Below are 25,359 nucleotides of genomic sequence, written 5' to 3'. Positions count from 1 at the left end.
ATTTGAATGCAAACGAATTACGAATGCAACATGATCTTATGAATGAAATTCGTAGGTCAAAAATTGGGGTGCGACAGGTACTCCGATGCCAAAGTAAGGAAACGAGCAAAGGAGTGCAAGTACCAGCTAAGAGTTAGAAAGAAGTGAATACCTGACCCTCTAGTGAAAGAGGGTATTTATAGCCCCCAGCGTTGGGCCATGATCTCGCTACTGGATTGGACTTCCAAGCCTAACTAGGAGACTGCCAGGTTTCCTGGGCGAAAATATCGGAGGTGCGTGAGTGCCCTCTGTCCTGGTTAACCGCTGCGAAGTTTAAGGGAGACGCGGTCTTTTAGGGACCACGTGGATTCCACATTATTCGGGGGGTCGAATATGAAGGAGCCCTACGAGGAGCAGGGTCCTCGGCAAGGGGATGCTCGCGGGGAGCACCCGCGCCGGGCGCTAGGCAGCTCGCGGGGAGCATTATGCCGAGCAAAGGATAGACGAGCAGTCTTTGTTCTTCAGGGGCTATGAAACAGTTTGGGCCCCCAAGATCAAGTGGGCCAAAAGCAGATTGGGCCGACTCTTGGCCCAGTCCAGAACATATATCATTTACTAATTTGACCTTATATTGAAAATAAAATAAAATAATAATAATAATATAAATACTATTTACCCACCACTATAAATAAATACAAAATAACACATAAATCTTTAAATTATACTTTTTACCTATTCCATAACTCATATTATTTAATTATGACTATTCACCTACTTAATAAATTGATCTACATTTTGATTAATAACTTAATTAGGTATTATTTTTTATTTTTAATTATTATTCTATGCATAATCACACCGCATATCAAGTGAGAGCATTTTTAAATGAGAGATGAGAGGAAGAAATATCAATCATTGGATTCATCAAGAGAGAGAATGTTAACACATTAATGAGGCTATTAAGCATTTTATAATGAGAGATGAGAGGAACAAATATCAATCATTAGATTCATCAAGAAAGAGAATGTTAATGCATTAATGTGGATATTAATTTCTCTCTCTTGATGAATCCAATAGTTAATATTTATTCCTCTCATCTCTCATTATAAAATACTCTCACTTGATATGCTCATATATATATATATATATATATATATATATATATATATATATATATATATATATATATATATAGGACGTATCAAATGAGAACTTTGATTATAATGAGAACTGAAAACTTTTAATAATAACCATTGAATTTGAATTAATGACTCAGATTTACCTCATCTTTTAAAATATTTAATTAATGTTTAATTGAACAAGATATTTATGTAATATGTATTTAATATATGAGGTAAATCTGAGCCATTAATTCAAATCCAATGGTTATTATTAAAAGTTCTCAATTCTCATTATAGGCAAAGTTCTCATTTGATACGTCCCTATATATATATATATATATATATATATATATATATATATATATATATATATATATATATATATATATATATATATATATATATATATATATATATATATATATATATATATATATATATATATATATATATATGAGAATGCCATGTTTATATAAGAATATGAGAATGAATCTGAACCATTAGATTTTAAAATAAACGGTGGAGATTATGGGTGAATCTTTTTTTTCTCTCTCCTACATCATTTATTTCAAAATGTAGGAGAGAGAAAAAAACAATTCACCCATCTCCACCATTTATATTAAAATCCAATGGTTTAGATTCATTCTAATATAAATATGTCATTCTCATATGATACGCCATATATATATATATATATATATATATATATATATATATAAACTTATTATCATTTAATTTATATTTTTATATTTTATAGTAATAATATTCAATAGAATATAAAAAACTCATCATTTTTGAAGTTTTAATTCTTACAATTGTTTTGGATGGGATGTGGGAGACGGAAAAAAGCGGTTCCTCCTCCGCCGCCTGAAACCTTTGCATCTGCTAGCGGTACTGTGGCTTCACCTGGACAAGTTAGTACTCTTAAGGCTAACAAGACCCCAACGGTGGTGCCTAAACATGTTGACACCCTAGCTCCTACTGAAGAAAGGAAGCTATGGGTAGACGTTCTTAATGATAACAGAAACCCTGCGAAAGGAAGATCTATGAGATATATTGCACCAAAGCTGGCAAGCGGTGGTGTGGAAGTTGAAATTGCTCCTGAGGACATTGCTTCGGAAGTTGATTTCTGGGCTTCATCTCTTATAATGTATGTTATGGGGAGTGACCTAAGTATGAACTCTGTGAAAACTTACATGACAAAGCATTGGAACTTTGTTCAACTTCTGGACATGTACTACCATGAGGAAGGGTATTTCCTTCTCAAATTCAGATCATTCACAGACAGAGATGAAGTGATGATGCGTGGCCCTTACACAATTAGAAATATGCCTCTGCTGCTTAAAAAATGGAGCCCTGAATTCAAACTCAAAGATGACTTTCTTCGAACCATTCCCCTGTGGGTTAAGCTTCCCCAGCTTCCTCTTTACTTATGGGTTGAAATGAGTCTGAATAAAATCGGTAGTGCTCTAGGAACCCCATTAGTCACTGATGAGTGTACTGCTAATAGATTGCGCATTTCTTATGCTCGTATTTTGGTTGAAATGGATATCACAAGGGACCTTCCAAGTGAGATTACAATCTGTGAAAATGAAGGTATGAAGATGCAGCAGGGTGTTGAATATGAATGGAAGCCCATCTATTGTGCTCGATGCCAAAAGCCAGGTCACAATTGTGATAAGCCAAAGCCTAAAGTGACACAATGGAAACCTAAAGCTAAGCCCCCTGATAACCATACTAATGACCAAACCTCCCAGCTCAAGACTGGAGATCCTGGGCCAACCACTTCTCCAACTACAAAGGATGCTATTACTCAACCAGATCAGACAGGTGCTTGGATTGAAGTTAGTAAAATTGGTATGGACAGAGGTAAAAGACCTATGCTTAATAAGCCTGGAACCTAAGGGGGTTAAATAAGCCTGGTAAGCTTAGGGAGATTAGCTCCCGTCTCCTAGAGCTTAAGCCAAATATTAATATTCTGATTGACACTCGAGTTAAGCCTGGTCAAGCAAACACTATTAGAAATAAACTGAATTTAGGGGGTAATTATGTAGATAACTACTCCTCTCATGATAATGGTAGGCTGTGGATTCAGTGGAATTTCAAATGATTCACTATGGTGTCTATGATGTGTCTGGTTCCTTTAGCTTTTGGATGACTGCTATTTATGGACTGAATAAATTGGAGCAAAGGAGGATATTGTGGAAGGACTTGGAAAATCTCAACCTACAGGGACCATGGTGTCTTATAGGGGATTTCAACAATGTTCTTAAGGGTAATGATAGAATTGGGGGCCACCTTGTGTCTGAAGCAGAGGTGAGAGATCTGCAATATCTCATGGATCTAAAGGATCTTTCAGAGATGGACAGCTATGGGGACCACTACACATGGTTTAACAAGCATACTGTTGAGCCTATCTATTCTAGAATAGATAAAGTGCTAGCTAATACTGCTTGGTTTCATAACAATCTGAATACCACCCTCAAGATCTTACCTCCTAGTGTTTCATACCACTCTATGCTATGTCTTGTCAATCAGAATACTATTGTTAAAATTCATAAGAGGTTTAGATTTGTCAACTATGTAACTGCCTGTGATGGATATTTGGATGCAGTCAAGACTAGTTGGAACCAACCTCTGGTGGGGGGGCCTAGTTATATCCTGTGGCATAAGCTGAAAAGGCTTCAACCTATTTTGTATAAACTTAACAGGCCTCTGATTTTAGCCAAACAGAATATGACCAAGGCAAGAGATGATCTTTTTGTTGCTCAGCAAAAGCTTGCCTCTGATAGAATGAACATTTCTTTGATTCAAGATGTTAAGAGATGTACTGAGGACCTTATCAAATGGAATGAGATTGAAGACTAAAACATTAGACAAATGGCCAAGATCAAATGGCTTCAAACTGGGGATGCAAACACTGCATTCTTTCATGCTTCTATTAAAGCCAGACAAAACTCTAAAGCTCTCACTATGTTGACTAAAGATGATGGTACTATCTTGACTTCTCAATCTGCCATTGAAGAAGTCTTAGCTTTCTATGGTAACCTCATGGGGAAAAAAGAGACTCACCTAGATCATATTGACATTGCTGCCATGAGAAGGGGAAGCCAGCTTAATAGGAACCAAAGAGATTGCCTCCTTGAACCTGTTTCTACAGAAGAAGTCTATAGAGCTCTCAAAGGTATTGATGATCAGTCTACTCCTGGCCTAGATGGCTACAATTCAAAGTTCTTCAAAAGCACTTGGGATATCATTAAGTATGATCTTCTTAATGCTATTCAAGAGTTTTTTGATAAAGGGAAACTCTACAAAGCCTTCAATTGTACCTTAGTTACTCTTGTCCCTAAAAGTCAGTCTGCAAAGAGTGTCAAAGACTTCAGGCCCATTTCTGTATGTACTACCTTTTACAAAATCATTTCAAGGATCCTCACATCCAGGCTAAGTCCTGTCATTGCTAGTCTTGTCAGCCCAAATCAAGCTGCCTTCATACCAGGGCAGCAGATCCATAACAATCTATTGCTAGCCTATGAATTAATTAAAGGTTACAGTAGAAGTAGGGGGCCTCCTAGATGCATGATTCAAGTTGATATGCAAAAAGCATACGATATGATTGATTGGAATGCTTTGGAAACCATTATGCAAGAAATGGGGATTCCTTGTAAGTTTATCAACTGGATCCTTGTTACCCTAACCACTGTCTCTTACAGGTTCAACATAAATGGTAATCTTTCTCAACTTCTCCTAGCAAAAAGAGGTATTAGGTAAGGAGATCCAATGTTTTCCTTGCTAATGGAGTATCCTCAAAGAAAGATCCATCAAATGCAGCTCAACTCAAGATTCAAGCATCACTCAAAGTGTTCCAAATTACAATTGACCAACCTTATGTTTGCTGATGATGTTCTATTTTTTTCTAGGGGTGATGTGAGCTCTGTTGACTTGCTGCTCAAGGAATTTCATAGCTTCCCGGGTTCAACTGGTATGAAGGTAAATAAGACTAAAAGTAAGATCTACTTTGGTTATGTTTCTACTGATGTGCAATCTTAGATTTTGAATTTATCCATGTTTAAAGAAGGTTCCCTCCCCTTTAGATACCTAGGGATGCCTCTTACAAGTAAAAAGCTGTCAGTCACTCATTACATGGTTCTTATTGATAAGATAGTTGCTAGAATCAGTCACTGGTCTTCTAAGCTCCTAACCTATGCAGGTAGACTTGTGCTTATCAAAAGCATATCTTTTTCTATGACTAACTATTGGATGCTTTGTTTCCCCCTTCCCAAATCTGTAATTAGGAAGATTGATTCCATCTGCAGATCTTTCCTTTGGACTGGCAAAGATGTTGTGTCCCGCAAGAGCCTAGTTGCTTGGGCTGAGGTTTGAAAACCGTTAAAGCATGGTGGTCTTGGCATAATTAACTTGTTCATCTAGAATGATTGCACTATGTTGAAGCTTTTGTGGAATCTTTGCAACAAAGCTGATAGTCTATGGGTTAAGTGGATAAATTCCTATTATCTTAAGAGGCATACGATTATGGAGCTGAAGAGTAAGCCGACTCATTCTTGGATAAGGCGCGCCATTTTGAATCAAAGGGACTGCATTCATAAATACCAAACCATTTGGGAAGACATGAACACGAGGCAGAGATTTAAGTGTAATGAGTTCTATAAAGTTTTCCAGGATTCTCCCCCAGTTTCTTGGAGTCAGCTTCTTTTGTTTAATCCTGCTTCTCCTCGTGCTGTGTTTATTTTTTGGCTAGTGTGTCATAGAAAAATCCCTACAAAGAGCAGACTGTGTAGATTTGGATTGATTAATGACAACAAATGTGGCTTTTGTGATAAGGAGGAGACTGCAAGTCATCTGTTTTTCGAGTGTGATGAAATCAGGAGCATTTGGAATTCAGTTCTTCATTGGTTGAACATTCATCATTCTCCTAAAAGATGGGAAGAAGAGATTGTTTGGATTCAAAGGCAAGGAAAAGGTAAAGGATGGAGGGCAAAACTCTTCAGACTTGCCATTACTGAAACAATATATGGGGCCTGGGTTTACCGAAATGGCAATTGTTTTGGCAAGGCCATGCACAGAGATAAAGTCTTGGAGCATATTATGGATAAAATTGTTTTTAGAAGCTGGGGGTGCAAAGACTTAAAAGGCAACATTGTGAATTATATGGCTTTTTAATTTCCCCTTTTTGTTGATTGTTGGTCCTCTTGATAGCTGGATCGATTGATCGCTTTGTAATCCCTGTTTTTGGAATTCTAATGAAAGTCTATTTTATTCCAAAAAAAAAACTCAATAGAATATGTATGAATTGAAAATAATACATAAATAGAAATTTATGGAGAATAAATACTAAAAGATAGTTAAGGGTTAAAGAATAAGAGTAAATAAAATATCACAAAAATTATAAAATATGCTAAAATTTATGGAGAGTTTATAAAATATAATGGTAATCAGAGTTTAAAAAGTAATAAATTACTTTAAAGAATGTTAATTGGAATATTAATTAGACCAAATAAATATTTAAACTACGTCTTTTTATATTTTGTAACTCCTATTATTTAATTATTGCAATTCACTCACTTATTATATTGATATAAATATTAATTACTAATTTGATCGGTTATTATTTTCTTATTTATTATTATTCTACTCATATTCACATGTCTGCACGTTGCGTGCGTGAATGCGCGTGTGTAAAAATAAAATCTTAACAACCTAATTTTTTTAGGCAAAAATCTTTATTAGACCAACTTAACTCATCAATAGGTTCAAATTTTGGAAAAAGAGATTTTTTACTATGACAGCTACCGATGATACACACAACTCGTTTGACATTAGTATTTTTATAAGCATTAAGTACCTTACGCGTTCCTTTGACACCAGGTTCAATTACTTCCTTTTGCAATATTAAGGAAAAATGAGAATTACTCAATAAAACTAGTATGCAAAAGAAAACAAATTTGAAATATTTTGTTGTTACCACAGGATTTTAAACCTGACCAAATGGTATAAGGTCAAGCAAGGTGGAAAAATACCTATGCATCCCGTAATTGCAGGGAGAAGAGAGCTATAATCCAAATTGGTTGCCTCAAGGAGTTGAAGATTCTGAAAAGTAATCCTTATTTTTGCCAATAGCGTACATCTATTAATACGAAGTGCTTGTACAGAATATCCTTTGGACAACAATAATTTGAGTAGCCACGAATCAATAAAACCATTTACTCCAATGACGTAGGGTATATATGTAGTGCTACTGCCAAATGCAACATTGAATCTTGATGCCATTATCCTACCGATACAATTGAATAACAACAACATATTTGGCTAAAAAACCCAATTTTTTCAACTTTCCAAAGATCAAGTAAAAACATAATAGTTTCAAATACGATTAAAAAAACAAATTAATTGAAATGCAAATGGAGAAGATATGAATTGAAATATTTGACAAGGAAATAATTGACCGCTAACAAAATTTAGGTTGAACTATAGTAGAGAACACAAAATAGAAAAGCTATTAAAAACTACAACAACATGTGAAAAGAAAAGCAAAGAGGCAAAGATAGAAGCAAACATATATCATGACCAACATCTTAACTAAGAGAAATCAGCTGCCAAAGTTATCGGTTATAACACAAGTTACACCCAAAAGGCATAAAAACAACCAAAGTTACCCGCTATAACACAAGTTACACCCAAAATGACTATAAAGCTCTACCCATAAAAGATTAAACATCCATCACTATTAAATAAGAAAAATGACTATATTTCTTGTAAAATCATACTTTGTTATGTGCTAGTTGCCATAGGCCATAGCTTTATTTCAATTATTCTTTTATCTTAAAACTACCACCACATATTAAGTTCTTATGGTTGGGTTTTCACCTCACTTCACAATAAGCATTAAATTTGGATTGTTCAGGCCTAATTCTTGTTCATACATAATTTTTTATATTTTTTTACATTTTTTAAAATATTAATTAATTAGGTCGATTTCTATGATAAAATATATGTTATTTACTGAAATAATTTTATTAACAATGCCGCCGAATAGTTACAAAAATTAAAATACAATAAATAAAAATAAATTATTAGAGAAATAATATTAAGAATCACATGATTTTCTAAAGTGACTAATAATTTGAAATTAAAAATAGAATAGAGCTTATACATCCATCACATTCATTTTTTTTTAATCTTAAATGGATCCAATTTAACTTTTTTATATCAATTCATATTTTCCAATAAATTAAACCATTAACCATATTTTCTAAATATCCTTATATGATCATACAAAAGTTTGAAAAAAGAAAAAGTTAAGACACATACAATGGTATTGGTAGGGAAGATACTCAAATTTTTTTATTGATGTGGATGCCCTACATATATAGCTCAATTACCAAGATTCGATCAACAAAGAACATTTTTAAATTTTGCATAATATAGGTGATTTCTTAGCCATATGTATTGTACTTTAACTGTCGCTATGCAAAACACTCCTCTTTTGGATGAATCTGAACTCTGTCAACAATCCTTGAAGCCATATACACTATTTTCTAGCTTATGTTACTGCTACATACTCAGCCTCTGTACTAGATAGAGCAACGATCTTTCGTATCCTCGACATCCAACTAACAACTATAGTACTAACAATAAATATGTAACTGGTGGTACTTCTTCTGTGATCAACTTCATCAGCAAAGTCCACATCTACATAGCCCAGTACTTTTAATTCACCTTTACTAAAGCACAAATACTTTTCCTTAGTGCCTCGTACATACCTCAAAATCCATTTCAAAGCTTCCCAATGAGCTTTACCTGAATTTGACATAAACCTGCTTAAAACTCCCATTGCATGGCCATTATATGGCCTCGTGTATACCATCGCATACATCAAACTTTCAAAGGATGAAGCATACGAAATCTTAGCCATCAATTCTTTTTCTTCCTTCGTCTCTGGGTCTGGTCCTTTGATAAGCGAAAATGACTAGCTAAAGGCGTGCTAACTGGTTTGGCATTATCCATGTTGAATCTTTGCCAATCTGTTACATAAATGATGTAATCGGTTACACCTCGAAATTTTCTGAAAAATGTTTTAAAGCCTGGATAGGTAATTGATTACACCCAACACACAACCGGTTACACCCGCAAAAACATCATTTTACTTTTCGGTTAAAGTCATTCATTTGGTCAACTCTTCTTATCCCCTCTCTTACAAACTCAGTTGCACCCCCAAACCCTAATCTATCTATCTACTTAAAATAAATCCATGGTTGTCATGATGGCAACCCTAAGCACATATCATCATGATGCCAAAACCCCAAATATATCATTTTCTAATTTGACCTTATATTAAAAATAAATAATAATAATAATAATAAGAATAATAATAATAATATAAATACTATTAATCCACCACTATAAATAAATACAGAATAACACATAAATTTTTAAACTATACTTTTTTTCCTATTCCATAACTCATATTATTTAATTATGACTATTCACCTACTTAATAAATTGATATACATTTTGATTAATAACTTAATTAGGTATTATTTTTTATTTTTTATTATTTTTCTATGCATAATCACACCATATATATATATATATATATATATATATATATATATATATATATATATATATATATATATATATATATATATATATATATATATGATTTTAACTTATTATCATTTAATTTATATTTTTATATTTTATAGTAATAATATTGAATAGAATATGAATGAATTGAAATTAATACATAAATAGAAATTTATGGAGAATAAATAGTAAAAGATAGGGAAGGGTTAAAAAATAAGAGTAAATAAAATAGGTGAATTCTTATCTACCCAACTCAAAAAGTTGGGTAAAGTTACCTCTGTAAAATGCTTTGAAAATAATAAACAATTGTAATATTTAATAAATAATTAAATGTGTTAAGATTAGATGGTATCATGTGATTGGTTGAAGGTACATTACCCAACTTTTGTGATGGGTAGAGAAGTTGTCCCCAATAAAATATCACAAAAATTATAAAATATGCTAAAATTTATGGAGAGTTTATAAAATATAATGGTAATAAGAGTTTAAAAAGTAATAAATTATTTTAAAGAGTGTTAATTGGAATATTAATTAGACCAAATAAATATTTAAATTACGTCTTACTAATTTGATTGGTTATTATTTTCTTATTTGTTATTGTTCTACTCATACTCACATGTCTGCACGTTGCGTGCGTGCATGCGCGTGTAAAAATAAAATCTTAACAACCTTATTTTTTAGGTAGAAATCTTTATTAGACCAACATAACTCATCAATAGGTTCAGATTTTGGAAAAAAGAGATTTTTTACTATGGCAGCTACCGACGATACACACGACTCGTTTGACATTAGTATTTTTACAAACATTAAGTACATTACGTGTTCCTTGGACCTCAGGTTCAATTACTTCCTTCTGCAATATTAAAGAAAAATGAGAATAACTCAATCAAACTTGTATGCAAAAGAAAACAAATTTGAAATATTTTTGGATTCTCTCCAAGTGGTGAAACGCCACTTTATTTCATTTTCACTCACTATAAAGAAAACAAACTCTAGGCCTAATAGTTGTTGATAAGGTTTTGAAAAACAACCACATATAAATAAAGTTTTAAAGTAAACTTAGGACTAGATTACAACTTTCACAATGAATAATCTTTATCGAATTCTGTCAACAAAAAAAAATCTTTATCGAATAAATTCCTTATCGTTATGTTGGGTGTGTTTACTATTTTTTGTTACCTTTCTTTTATTAGGCTACAATATGCATAAGAAAACATTAAAGAATATGTTCTTGATTAAAAGCAAATTCTTCGGTGATGCATTTTCATAAGATGTATTTTTCATTTTATAAGTTATTAAGAAACAAAAGAGAACAATTTGATTAAACTCATTCACAATAATATTAGTCTATTGTCTATATTTGAGTGATACAAAATTCAATTTAAAATGTTTCATGCGTTTCATACATATTAAGTGTCTTTCTTCTTCTTCTTTTTTTTTTTTTATAGATTTTTCACATTTTTTAAAATAATAATTAGTTAGGTCAATTTCAATGATAAAATATAGGTTATTTACTAATATAATTTTTTTAACAATGCAGTCGAGCAGTTACAGAAATAAAAATATAATAAATAAAAATAAATTATTGGAAAAATAAGTATCACATAATTTTCTAAAGTGAAAAATAATTTGAAATTTAAAATAGAAAAGAGAACATATGGAATAAGAGGGTCCACATTTTCCAATACCTTAAAGGCTTAAACCATTCATCCATATTTTCTAAATATACATATGTTCATCCAAAAATTTGAAAAAGAGAAAAGTACAATAATATTGGTAAGAGGGAAGACACTCAAACTTTTTATTTAATGTGGATGCTCTAATTACCAAGATTAGATGAACAAGGAACTTTTTATTTAATGTGGCTCAAACGTTTGCATAATATAGGTGTAGATGAAAAATTATTAGCTGTCAGAATAATTAGACTTATGAAGAAACTGTTTCTTTATTGTACACCAGTCCCCAGAGGACGGGAAATACGCTAAACTCAATATAATTCACAAACATACCGCTCTACACAGGCCCACAAATTATATATATATATAAATATATATATATATATATATATATATATATATATATATATATATATATATATATATATATAAATATATATATATATATATATATATATATATATATATATATATATATATATAATTTGTAGGCCTTTTAATATATGTTTCTTTAATTTTTTTACAATAAAGAATAAATGTTAATTTTTATAGATATTTTAAATTTTGAAAAAAATTTAAAATTATTTTAGCATATTTCAAAGAGATATTTTTCAAATCAATTTGAAAATTGTGTTGGTTAACACAATGCTATTTTGGCTAATATCATAAGTATATTAGGACGCTTTAAAATGACGTATTTTTTTAGTATATTACAACAATGTAAAATTTGAATACATTTGCTTATTATGTGAATTAAACGGGATTTGGAACCGCCACTATTTTCAAACAAAAACTATCAATTTAAATGTAAATCGCCTTTATTTTTATTGCGACAGCCAAATTTATGGAGTTTTTAAAAAACGTTGTATTTGTAAATTATGTGAGAACTATGTCAGAGATGTATAGATGATGGTCAACTATGTGTGATCTATGTCCACAAACTACAAAATACGTCCCTCTGATACGCCACTTTATTTCATTTTCACTCACTATAATGAAAACAAACTCTAGGCCTAGTACCAAAAATTCTATATGCAACATTAGCATTAGTGGGTGACTCTGACAATGGTCCCATAACATGAGTAGGGCAAATGCTAATTAAATCAAGCGCATCTCTTTTTGCAATTTCCACTGCATTCTTTTCTGCCATTGTCTTGGCGTAGCAATACCACCTCTGAAAGATATGCAACGTATTAGTTTATTTATTTACATAAAAATCACTTTATATGTAAAAATAAAATCTCAACAACCTTATATTTTAGGCAGAAATCTCCATTAGACCAACTTAACTCATTAATGGGTCCAGTTTTTGGAAAATAGGGATTTTTTATTATGGCAGCCCCCGATGAAACATACACTATTCGTTTGACATTAGCAATTTTACAAGCTTGAAGTACATTGCATGTTCCTTGGATCGCAGGTTCAATTACTTCCTCCTACAATATTAAAGAAAAATGAGAATTACAATAAAACTAGTATGCAAAAGAAAAAAAACATTTTAAATATTTTTTTGATTACCAAAGGATTTTTAACGTGACCAAACGAAATAGGACAAGCAAGGTGGAAAACACCTCTGCATCCCACAACTGCCGGGAGAATAGAGCTATAATCCAAAATATTTGACTTAAATAGTCGAAGCTGATTTGGAAAAGTAGTCATTATTTTGCCTAATAGTGGACATTTAGTAAGGCAGTCTGGTTGTGGTATTTTAGTGGTCGGATGTACGTAATATCTCTTCGAGAGCAATAAATTGAGTAGCCAGGAACCAATAAATCCATCTGCGCCAATGACACAGAGAATATGAAAATTTAATTAGAACTTTAAAAACATTATTAAATTATTAATACTTGTTGAATATATCTTAAAATACTTTCGTGAGTTAGCTTATTTCTATTTTGGTGAATACCATGGAAAACTATACATTGAAGATCAAAAGGGCAATTCATATATATAGCACATACATGAAAACATAATCTAGCCTATTTCTATTTTGGTCAATAACATGGAAAACTATACATTGAAGATCAAAAGGGCAATTCATATAGCACATGAAAACATGATTCAACAAGCATCATTTTTACACATTTAAGGTAGAGACTTAGTATTCTCACCTTATTTATTAATCAAGGAAATCATAATTGTTGTATGGAGCTTCCCTTTTGAATAGTTTTTTTTCCTCTTCTTGAGTTTCATTGTTTGAATTGAGAGGAGAAAGTAATTGTAATCAGAAGAGATCTCCTTTGGTTTCGATTGAGTTGAGTTTGAAGGAACTGATTGCTTTAATTTATAGCCCTGTGTACCTGCATCATTGTTTCTTGCTTTACTATTACAAAGCACATTATTTGAGATTCCTTTTTCTTTTTATGTTCACAACCTTTAAATCGTCACAACCCCAACAAATAAATACTAGGTATACACATAAAATTATACTACATCATTTAACTATTTTTAAAATATACTAGTAATAATTATTTTCAATTATTTCTCGTTTTCTAATTATTTGGTCATTTTCTAATTTTCATATAAAAGAGTACTAGTACTTCAACTATTTTTATTTGCTAGGAGTTATGCCCCTGGCAAAATGTAAATCTAAACTAAAAAAATATGAATTTTTCTACATAAATAATCACCTATTCTTATAAATATTTATTCTAATAAAACATACATAAATTTTTTCAGCAAACATAAATTTATAAATATACATTTTTATTGATCATATTTATTCTAATAAATTTATAAATATACTTTTTTATCTTATAAATATGTTTTTTTATTGGTCAACAAACATAAATTTATAAATATTTATTCTAATAAAACATACATAAATTTTTTCAACAAACATAAATTTATAAATTTCTTATGAATACACTTAAAGACATATTTTTTTTCTATACAATCTATACGGTTAAAAAAAGTATACTGTTTCTTTTTATCAGGGCCGGCCCAATCAACGCAGAGGCCCCGTTCCAATTCTAAAAATGGGCCTAAATTTAAAATAGAAATATAATTATAATAATTAAAAAAGACACATAAAAATACAATTATGGATTAATCAATAATATATTTAATTATAATTATTTTGAGGCTTGATCTATCTCAATTTTTGTATGCATTGAATTTTTATCATAACATTTTTTTAATTTAATTGATTTTTATTATAAAATTTTATTTATTTGGATCAGTATTTATGAAAAAAAAATAGACATTTCCAAATTTTGAGGCCTCCTTAAATTTGGGGCCCTGTGCTGTAGCACTTCTTGCACATGCACAGGGCCGGCCCTGCTTTTTATAATAAAACATTAACATAATATAGTTTTTTTTAAACATAAACATTTCCCTTATGAACATAAACATAATATTGTTTTTTAGAGAAAAATAAATATAAGTATCTAAAAGAAAAAAAAATAGAGAAGAGAAAACATTTTAAAGCAAAAAATAGAGAAAATATGTACCTTGGATGAACACACAACAATATAGATTTGAATTTTTTTGGTTGCTTTGGTTGATATATATATATATATATATATAGTATCTGAAATCAAAAAACAAAAAATAAATATTATTAATAAATATGTTATATACTAAATATATAATCTGGATAAATGATTAAATAAAAAATTATTACCTTAAGTGTTTGCTGGGAGGAAATGATAATAAAGAGAATAAAGGATATGAGATAGGAGAGATAGAGAAGAAGAGATATGAAGAAGAGAGAAATGGAAGAAAGTGAAGTGGATGGGAGAAAGTGAAGAGAAGTGGATAGTTATATAGTGCAATTGGTATTCTTGTGAGAATCATTATTAATAATAAGTTATCATTATTTAATTAATTAAAAAATTTTACTTACAGCCAGCATAAGTATTTTTATTAATAAAAGAGTATTTAATATTTATTAATAAAAGAGTATTTAATATATTCAAACAATATGCTTGGATACAAATGGTAAAATTTATTGCCAACATCTTCGTCAAGCCATTTCTTTGCTATTTCTTCGCTAAACCAAGGAGAAAACAAGAAACAATGGGACCCATCATAAATTAATCTCTCTTCTCAACCTCTCTCTTATTCAAGCAAGAGAGGTATCACATTCTCTTATCTTAAGCAAGAGAAGTATCACATTCTCTTATCTTCCTCTCTAGTTGCTTTTAGTTTATGTATTCTTATTTTTGCAGATTTGTGCCTGTGAGATTGAGTTAAGAGAGGTTTATAGGAAGTGATTTTTTTCTTTCTTCTGTTTTTGTGTTACAAGTGATACCTCTGCATCCCACAAAGTATTAAAAGATGAAAATTCCACGCGGGCCTACATAGCCATAAAGTATTAAAAAAAGAAGGGAATCATTTTGTTCGGTACATCTATGTTTCGTCATATTCTCTATAAACATTCCAAATCTAAGAAAAAAATAGAAGAAAGAGAAATCTTTTGATGTGCTTTTTATTCACTTTCTATTGCTATACTTAACCATGCAAAAATACTAATAAAAAAATATGTATGTTATTTATGTGCCTCATCATAAGAAAATATGTATGTTTATTTATGCCCTTAACCGTAGCCTTATTATTATTATTATTTTTATTATTATTATTATTATTATTATTATTATTATTATTATTATTATTATTATTATTATTATTATTATTATTTATTAAATATAACAAAAATTATAAAATATGCTAAAAGTTATTGACAGTTTATAAAATATAATGATAATAAGAGTTTTAAAAGTAATAAATTACATTAAAGAATGTTAATTGGAATATTAATTAGACCAGATAAATATTTAAACTAGTCTTTTTATATTTTGTAACTCCTATTATTTAATTATTGCAAGTCACACACTTATTTTATATATATATATATATATATATATATATATATATATATATATATATATATATATATATAGGGGACGACTCAAGTGAGAACACTTGGTTATTATGAGAAATGAGAACAATGAATCACAACCATTAAATTTGATTTTAATGGACTGGATTGGTTCCTCTTTCTAAGATCCTTAATATTTAATGGATTGAATCTTAGAAAGAGAAACCAATCCAGTCCATTAAAAACAAATTTAATGGCCGTGATTCATTGTTCTCATTTCTCATAATAACCAAGTGTTCTCACTTGAGTCGTCCCCTATATATATATATATATATATTAATTACTAATTTGATCGGTTATTATTTTCTTATTCATTATTGTTCTATTCATATTCACATGTGTGTGCGCACGTGTGCGTGCGTGCATGCGTGTGTGTAAAAGTAAAATCTTAACAACCTTATTTTTTAGGCAAAAATCTTTATTAGACCAACATAACTCATCAATAGGTCCAAGTTTTGGAAAAAGGAATTTTTTTACTATGGCAGCTACCGATGATACACACAACTCGTTTGGAATTACTCAATCAAACTATTATGCAAAAGAAAAAAAAATGAAATATTTTTGTTGTTACCATAGAATTATAAACACGACCAAATGGTATAGGTCAAGCAAGGTGAAAAAATACCTATGCATCCTGTAATTGCGGGGAGAAGAGAACTATAATCCAAATTGCTTGCCTCAAGGAGTTGAAGATTCTGAAAAGTAATCCTTATTTTTGCCAATTGCGAACTTCTATTAATAGGTGAAAAACTTAAAGCTTAGAATGCAAACAACTTTACCTTATACTCAAATTTAAAATAAGTCATTCTAATACTCATAAATTTATATTAGAAACACATGTAGGATAGTTACCAGACCTGAGAGCAACTTCTTGACATACATCGATCATATCAAACTTTCTTATCAAAGCATCTATCTTTCCTCTTCGGTCGAAACCTCATTAATGAGTGTGCCCGCTGTGGATGACTAAATTTGGTAGGAAATTCCATTGCTCCCTGCACCAAAACCCAAAGAATTAGAAATTTCCACTCGGTACAATGCACTCTAACATTATTCACTTTCAATTAAGAATAATCCCATTTGAGCCATGGTGGTCAGCAGCTGGATGGCTCTTTGTCTTGTCAAGTGGAACAAAAAGCTCCTCAGCAAGTTTTCTACCAATGTCGAATGATTGAAATGCCTCAGCGAATTGAGTAACATTTACAAATCTGTATGGTTGATCTCTGCGCATCCAGTACTGAGCTTGATCCTTTTTTGATGTTACTTCTGGAAGAAAATCAGCAACACCTTTCCTGTCAGGACATTTGAAACACATAGATTCAAAAAAGTTGAGAACATATTCACGTGGGCCATGGTACACAATTTGTCCATCAGAGATTAAGATAATGTCATCAAAACGATCATAAGTCTTAGGTGTTGGCTGGAGCAGTGATATAACTACAGTTCCATTCATAATATGAACATATTTCCTCAGAGAGCTCACAATCTGAAAAGTTGTGGAACTGTCAAGCCCAGTAGAAATTTCATCCATGTTTAAGAAAAATGACTTACCGAAATATCGTTATAAATTGTTTTGGAAATTCTGAATGTTGATAAGTGTAGTCAATAATAGCATATTGCAATACATCGCATTCATCGCAATAAATCATGCACGTTGAATCAGTGTATTCAATAGCATATCTCATAAATTATTTATATGTTCAGTTTGGTTTTAAATAAATGAACAATGGTTGTGAAATACAGGAAAAGCATACACATGTAATCATTGATACAAAATGACCCTGTAAAAATTGCAACAACTTGAAACCTAACCAAATAATAACCAAACTATTTCTTAATAGGAGCCAATATCACTGGGTTTCATATTTTTTAATAGCAGCCAACATGGTTGCATGTCCAACAGCAGTAACCTATAGAAAATTAAAATGGCTATTTAGAACATCACACAAATCCAACACCAGTAACCTGTAAGAACCTACCAAATTAATATGGCTATTTTCAGTCAATGAGTATAACTCTACAATTTACTATTTTAAGTGCATCCCTCATATGCCAAAGTAGCTAAGTTCTTGTCATACTTAACACACACAAAGAGGATTATGGGCAATTGATACTGATGACTAAAGTGTTAGAAAAATTTACCCTCAAATTTGCTCACATGGTAAAGTCTAAAAAGATATTTAGCCTAACTTAAATCGTTAAAATAGGCAGAGCAGTACTCACCGGAAGACATCGATGCCATGTCAATTCATCTCTTGAGTGATTTCTTCTCTTTCTCAGTCAATTCATCTCCTATCATGGTTCTTCTAACTAAAACCATGGCGGCCGCATCAATAGCTAGAAGTTGAGTTCCTTGCCAAATATTCATACATACACTATGGCAGTTCAAGTCCAGTTCCAAACCTCCAATAAAGAACCAACTCGCATAGTTCAAACTGAACCATGCCCTGCATCCTTAATTATCCAAGCTATCCTCGAGAATCCAAACTTCAAGCCAAACTTGCATCATGTTGCATCAAACCAAACTAAAAATGGTAAATAAACTGAAAATGAGTGTGAAAGGAGTTTAGGTGCATACCTTCTCACACATCCCTTTTCGAACTAAACAAAATATGAGTTATGAGTCTTGAATCTACGAGTTCAAAAAAGGCAAATTGTTTTCAAAGTTTTCAATCTTTATTATCATAATAACTACAGGTTTTATCTATCATGGACTAAAGTGTAACACAGATTTAAATGTTAACTCACCAAATGCTGCTCCTCTGTATTGTGCCATCATATGGCTATCATATAAATGAGGAAAATTTATGAAAGGGTTCACAACAATCAATATGTTCCCCGTGCAAATCTGGATTGCTACTGCACATGTTAATACAATATGAATGAAGATAATAGAAACAACAATAAATATGCGGATAACGGAAATCAAAAACAAAAAATCAACTAAAACAAAAAATCAAAAACGAAAATGGATTACCTGATATACAAAAACTTAAAATAGTTGATAATTTTTTGAAACCCTAATTTTGTGCATCTTCATTTTAATAGGATTTTTGAAACCCTAATTTTGTGCATAGTTATCGATTTTAATTAGGGCTTCGTTAGCAAAGATTTACAGAGAGTATCGATTTATAAAAAAAAGAGGAAAAAGAGGAAAAAGGAAGAAGAAGAGGAGGAAGAAGAGGAAATAAAAGAATGAAACTCGCGAGAGAGAAAGAGAGAAAGGAAGAGAGAGAGTGAGAGAAAGGATGAGAGAGAAAGAAGAAACTGAAATTTGAAATTGAGATAATGACATACAGCTAAACAAAGAGAAAATAATATCATTTTGAAAAAAACCAGTAAAAGACATTATTTGCCCCAAAAATATTAATTTTGACTAAGATAACCAAAGAGTATTATGGTGAATTCCAGAACAGTAAATTTTTTTATATTATAGATTTGTTTTCAATCTCATCCCAGATGTGATTTTAAATTTGGGTTAATGAGATGGTTGATTGGGTGATTTGGTTTAGAATAAAAATAGGGATTTGATTTGTTAGGTCATATTCTTCCTAAAATCTAACCTGTTGTTAAGTGTCAAAATGTAGTTATTTTGTGTTTGTAAATAGTGGCACTTATCGATACTTTTTGTTAATACCGTTCGAATAATACCCCGTTTTGTGTATAAATACGTATACTTTGTGAATAGATGTAACTTCATATACTTTTATACTTTTTGATAGTTTTCTATTCATTTTGTAGGTATTGAGGCGTATTTGGAGCATGAGCAATAACGTGGCGAAGACACGGCTTCAAACGCGCGATTTTGAGCGGCGGAATCAATTCATTCGGCGAATAAAGCTCAAAACCAAATAATAATAAATCACCAATTTGGTTGATATGTTGTCATTGTTAGATAGAGCATGAAATAAGCTTTCCAACGCTTCGAACCGGGCGCAAATCGGAGTTACGGTTCTCAAGATATGACCAAAACAAGATTTGCTGTTCTGTTGAGCGCGCTAAGCGGGCTTGACCGCGCTAAGCGCGGTCTGGGCGGTTTGGAAAGTCATTAAATAGGGAAAAATCACATTTTTTAGGGTGATGCTTTGGGGTATTTGTTCCCAAAGTCATCATAACCATTTTTGAGTAGGGAGAGCTTAGAAAACAACATTTGTGGCTTGTAATCGGAAGATTCTTGGTCGGGAGCTCGATTGATCGTGATTGACACCGCGAAAGATTTGGTTTTCTTCTCCTCCTCTTCTCTTTGTAACCACTTTTGTTGGGTTTGTTTGTAAGTTTACTCTAAACACATGGATGTTTGTTACTCTTTGTACTAGTTGTATAATATATTTGCTTTACAAATCTTAATCGGTGTTTCCTTGATCTTTTTGCTTAAATGCTCTGGATTTATGTTGTTGTAGACATAGACATCACAAATCTTGATTAGGGGGATATCTGTTAGCTTTTGATTCTAGACATAGGATTGGGGTTAACATCCACATAATATCTGAGTTTAATGTCTCTGTGTTGTTCGATCGGTTGAGACATCGTCGAAAGAGCAATATAGTTGAATTTCCGTCGATGTTGCAGAAATGGACATTGATGTGAGGGATATGTGGTGATTCTGACGAGTATTGTAGATTGAGTACGGCGGAGTGATAAATCTAAGTTTGTGAGGATTAGTTTAGATTCAAACCAGATAAGCTATTCTCTATCAAGAATGAATTTATTTTATGTTCATATGTTATATTTTCCTTGTTTACTTTCAACCCATTCAACCCGAACTCAAGAACTAAGAATCCGTCGAACGGCAGTTTGGTATCACCAATCTCTGTGGACACGATAATTCCCGGATAAATATTTCCAAATCTTTTGTTGCTTGCCGCTATATCTCTTCAACAAAATGGCGCCGTTGCCGGGGATTGGTGTTTTTATTGAATTCGCATTGCGATAGTTTCTTTGTTTTTGAGTTTTGTGAATATCGTATATTTTGTGCATATTCTCATACTTATATATTTTCTTATATTGATACATGTTCATATTTTCATACTTGTACATGTTTGTGTGTTTGATTTTGTTCCTCTTTACTTTTGATATTTAGCAAGGTGAAGTTGGCTAAACAAATTGAACTCGGATAGTTCGTAAATTCTAAATCTTCACTTTTCAATTTGTTTAGCCAATTAAGGATTTTGTAAATATTGTGTTTTATGTATATTTGTGTTTTTACACATACTTGTATATACTTTTGCTTTTGATTCGTTTGTTAAGTGTTTGGGCAGGACGTTTCCTTTAGGTTGCGTTTGAGGCGAAAGCATTGGCGTACCGCGAGGAAGTTTCTTACCATTCGCGAAACAATAAAAGGCGTCGAGCTAACGACGTAAAACGAGCGCTTGTTGGGAGGCACCCCAACGGTTTTATTTTTCTGTAAATGAGATGTAAATGTGTTAAGTGGAAGCACACTGGAATTTCTGTTTTGTTGCACTAGTTTTTGTCTTTCTGGTGTAGCGCGCTTAGCGTGCTAGAGCGCGCTTAGCGCGGTCTGTAGCTTTTGGCTAATGAATTCTTTTTAATGATTCATTTGACTCGCCTTTTTCCCACTTACACCAAGGCTTTATAGTATTGTATTTTATAGTTATAATTTTAATTCTTTTGTTGATGTTTAGACTCAAATTTTGGCCCGATTACTTGGAATCGCATTTGGTAATTCTCCAATTTTGATTGATTCAACATGCCAATTGTGCGGTAATGATTGTTCAAATTTGTACATAGCAAGGTACTCGTTTATCGCTTTCTATAGCATAGCATGTTTATGAGACTTTTCATTTGTACAATTTTCATATTATTCATTCTTTTTACATAACTTGCTCATGACTTGAATCACATTAGTTTCCCCTTTTTACCATAAATGTGAGGTGGCTTTCCATTGTATACATATGCGAGTGACCGACATTTCTTGTTTTAACTGGATATCATTATGTTTAATCTGTCGTTTGTATTGATTTTGTGAATGCACGAAAGTGATCAAGGCACTTGTTTGATTTTGAGCGCAACTACCATAGCCAAATATCAATTCACCTTGTGAGTGTGTGACCATTAGTGACCCCCTTTGAGCCTTTTTGTCAATATCCATATTGTTTTTGCTAAATTCTTGTCTATGAGCGTTTGATTTTCATTTGTGTATGGATGTTGATTCTTTGTTTTCTTGAACCCTCAACTATGATTTATAGTTTGAATTTTTACCTTGCCTTAGAAAGTATGGAGTATTCTTATTATGATGATAGTTGTATTCAAGTTGGGGAGAGGATGTTTGCTTACTTATATTGTGGTTGGTGTGAGGATGTGAATAAAAGAAAAAGAAAAAAAAATTATGAAAAAGAAAGAAAAGAAAAAGAAAGAAAAAAGAAAAAAATTGGAAAAAGAAAAGAACAAAAAGAGTTTGGAATAAGATTTGTGTTAATAAGTATTGTGTTTGGTGAAACATGTGAGGAAGAAGAAGTTTGATTGAAATTCCTTTGTTTGAAACTTTGTGGAAGTAATTACTCCCTTAGGTTTAGGCAAGTTTTTGTTTCGATTAGCTTTAGGAATTATCACTTGTTTGTTAACCGAGCCACATTACAACCTTTAAAGCCCTTGTGATTCGTGTCGTTGCGTTTTCGATACTATTTTTGGATAAACGCATAATTTTGTCTATTGTTTGCAAGTTTGTCGGGTGTGTGTCAAAGTCCTCACCTTTCGGTGTTTTTCATCTACCGATGAATTTTTGCTAGGCGTGATTTTTGATTGAGCTTGTTTTGTTTTAGAATGTTTTGTATGATTTTTGTACTTAGGATCCATTTCATTTTCATGTTGTCGTTGTAGGATTGTGGTAAGTATTTACTTTGTTGGTACGTTTTTGTTTGAACCGAACAATTGTTTCGTTTTTCTAAATCGTGTTGATTCTTGATTCTTTGGATTTTAACTTTTGCGATTTGAGTGTTTGGCCTTGTTTGAGGACAAACAAATTCAAGTTGGGGAGAGTTGTTAAGTGTCAAAATGTAGTTATTTTGTGTTTGTAAATAGTGGCACTTATCGATACTTTTTGTTAATACCGTTCGAATAATACCCCGTTTTGTGTATAAATACGTATACTTTGTGAATAGATGTAACTTCATATACTTTTATACTTTTTGATAGTTTTCTATTCATTTTGTAGGTATTGAGGCGTATTTGGAGCATGAGCAATAACGTGGCGAAGACACGGCTTCAAACGCGCGATTTTGAGCGGCGGAATCAATTCATTCGGCGAATAAAGCTCAAAACCAAATAATAATAAATCACCAATTTGGTTGATATGTTGTCATTGTTAGATAGAGCATGAAATAAGCTTTCCAACGCTTCGAACCGGGCGCAAATCGGAGTTACGGTTCTCAAGATATGACCAAAACAAGATTTGCTGTTCTGTTGAGCGCGCTAAGCGGGCTTGACCGCGCTAAGCGCGGTCTGGGCGGTTTGGAAAGTCATTAAATAGGGAAAAATCACATTTTTTAGGGTGATGCTTTGGGGTATTTGTTCCCAAAGTCATCATAACCATTTTTGAGTAGGGAGAGCTTAGAAAACAACATTTGTGGCTTGTAATCGGAAGATTCTTGGTCGGGAGCTCGATTGATCGTGATTGACACCGCGAAAGATTTGGTTTTCTTCTCCTCCTCTTCTCTTTGTAACCACTTTTGTTGGGTTTGTTTGTAAGTTTACTCTAAACACATGGATGTTTGTTACTCTTTGTACTAGTTGTATAATATATTTGCTTTACAAATCTTAATCGGTGTTTCCTTGATCTTTTTGCTTAAATGCTCTGGATTTATGTTGTTGTAGACATAGACATCACAAATCTTGATTAGGGGGATATCTGTTAGCTTTTGATTCTAGACATAGGATTGGGGTTAACATCCACATAATATCTGAGTTTAATGTCTCTGTGTTGTTCGATCGGTTGAGACATCGTCGAAAGAGCAATATAGTTGAATTTCCGTCGATGTTGCAGAAATGGACATTGATGTGAGGGATATGTGGTGATTCTGACGAGTATTGTAGATTGAGTACGGCGGAGTGATAAATCTAAGTTTGTGAGGATTAGTTTAGATTCAAACCAGATAAGCTATTCTCTATCAAGAATGAATTTATTTTATGTTCATATGTTATATTTTCCTTGTTTACTTTCAACCCATTCAACCCGAACTCAAGAACTAAGAATCCGTCGAACGGCAGTTTGGTATCACCAATCTCTGTGGACACGATAATTCCCGGATAAATATTTCCAAATCTTTTGTTGCTTGCCGCTATATCTCTTCAACACCTGTATTCCCAAATTGATTTGCTAAGTGATAATGATTTTAGAGGACCTTCTTTTTTTGTTGAATGAAATGTTTTAAGATTAGAGTTTTTGTCTAACTTGTTACTTCATATAATTCTTTGTCGTGAATATTCTTCTTTTTTTTATGTAATATTTTTGGTATTTTACACAATATTTGTGAATGTAGTTGATGAATATGTTTTGTGGTATCCTCTGAGGCTTACACTGCAGAAGACTGGAAATGCTCACAAAATCAGGCATAGATTTAAGTTCCTGAATTGTACAGGGGCAGATCCTGACTTTATGGAAATTGTGAGGAATAAATGGAATACAGATATACAGGGGAGAGCTATGTATGTGGTCTGGCAAAAGCTACTGAGCCTTCAAGTTCCTCTTGGAAATCTCAACAAAAAGATGTTCCAAAGAAGCCAAAACATTCAGGATAGTAGAGACAATCTACAATTAGCACATGAGCAATTGGATAAAGATCCTTTCAATGCTGATCTTATGAAATATGTGAAGAACAGAACAGATGAATTGTTTTTAAAGATTGAAACTGAGAAGAAAATTCGAATGCAAAAAGCCAAGATAGACTGGATTCAGCTAGGGGATGGAAATAACAAATATTTTTATGCCAATCTGAAAGAAAAAAACAAACAAATTACTCTGAAGAGATTGGAGAGCAATATTGGAAACATGCTGAGTGATTTCAAGGATATTGAAGATGAGATTATCCAATTCTATGAAATCCTGGTTGGGACCAATACATCCAACATGATTCATGTGGAT

At 32.0% G+C, this 25,359-nt stretch overlaps 2 protein-coding genes across 11 annotated transcripts in view; one reads left to right on the top strand and one right to left on the bottom strand.

The window, feature by feature from the left end:
- Window positions 1-3,980: 3,980 nt before the first annotated feature.
- Window positions 3,981-6,278, top strand: LOC131657674 (uncharacterized). Its single transcript, XM_058927043.1, has 4 exons — window positions 3,981-4,864; window positions 5,018-5,087; window positions 5,148-5,474; window positions 5,529-6,278. The coding sequence occupies exons 1-4, from the start codon at window positions 3,981-3,983 to the stop codon at window positions 6,276-6,278; spliced, it is 2,031 nt and encodes a 676-aa protein (XP_058783026.1).
- Window positions 6,279-12,012: 5,734 nt separating this feature from the next.
- The window catches only part of LOC131660556 (cinnamoyl-CoA reductase 1-like), a 48,430-nt gene continuing 35,083 nt past the window's right edge, over window positions 12,013-25,359 (bottom strand). For 3 of the 10 annotated variants that reach the window (XM_058929812.1, XM_058929810.1, XM_058929811.1), the window contains 2 exons: window positions 12,631-12,816; window positions 12,013-12,554 (listed from right to left, as the gene is read on the bottom strand). In XM_058929812.1, coding sequence (XP_058785795.1) covers window positions 12,363-12,554; window positions 12,631-12,816 — 378 coding nt within the window. In that variant the 3' untranslated portion in view covers window positions 12,013-12,362. The other 7 variants (XM_058929808.1, XM_058929809.1, XR_009300969.1 and 4 more) reach the window with 7 other exon arrangements.

Source organism: Vicia villosa, linkage group LG3 (assembly GCF_029867415.1).
Source record: "Vicia villosa cultivar HV-30 ecotype Madison, WI linkage group LG3, Vvil1.0, whole genome shotgun sequence".
Taxonomy (NCBI): Eukaryota; Viridiplantae; Streptophyta; class Magnoliopsida; order Fabales; family Fabaceae; genus Vicia; species Vicia villosa.
Note: the sequence above shows the minus strand (reverse complement) of the source record. Positions and strands in the feature narration are given on the sequence as shown.

Bases quoted from the DNA above. Each gene is read 5' to 3' on its own strand.
- LOC131657674 (XM_058927043.1), top strand. From the start codon at position 3,981: ATGGCCAAGATCAAATGGCTTCAAACTGGGGATGCAAACACTGCATTC. The intron at 4,865-5,017 runs GTAAGGAGATCC...ATTTTTTTCTAG, and splicing joins CTAGCAAAAAGAGGTATTAG to GGGTGATGTGAGCTCTGTTG. The intron at 5,475-5,528 runs GTTTGAAAACCG...TTGTTCATCTAG, and splicing joins GCCTAGTTGCTTGGGCTGAG to AATGATTGCACTATGTTGAA.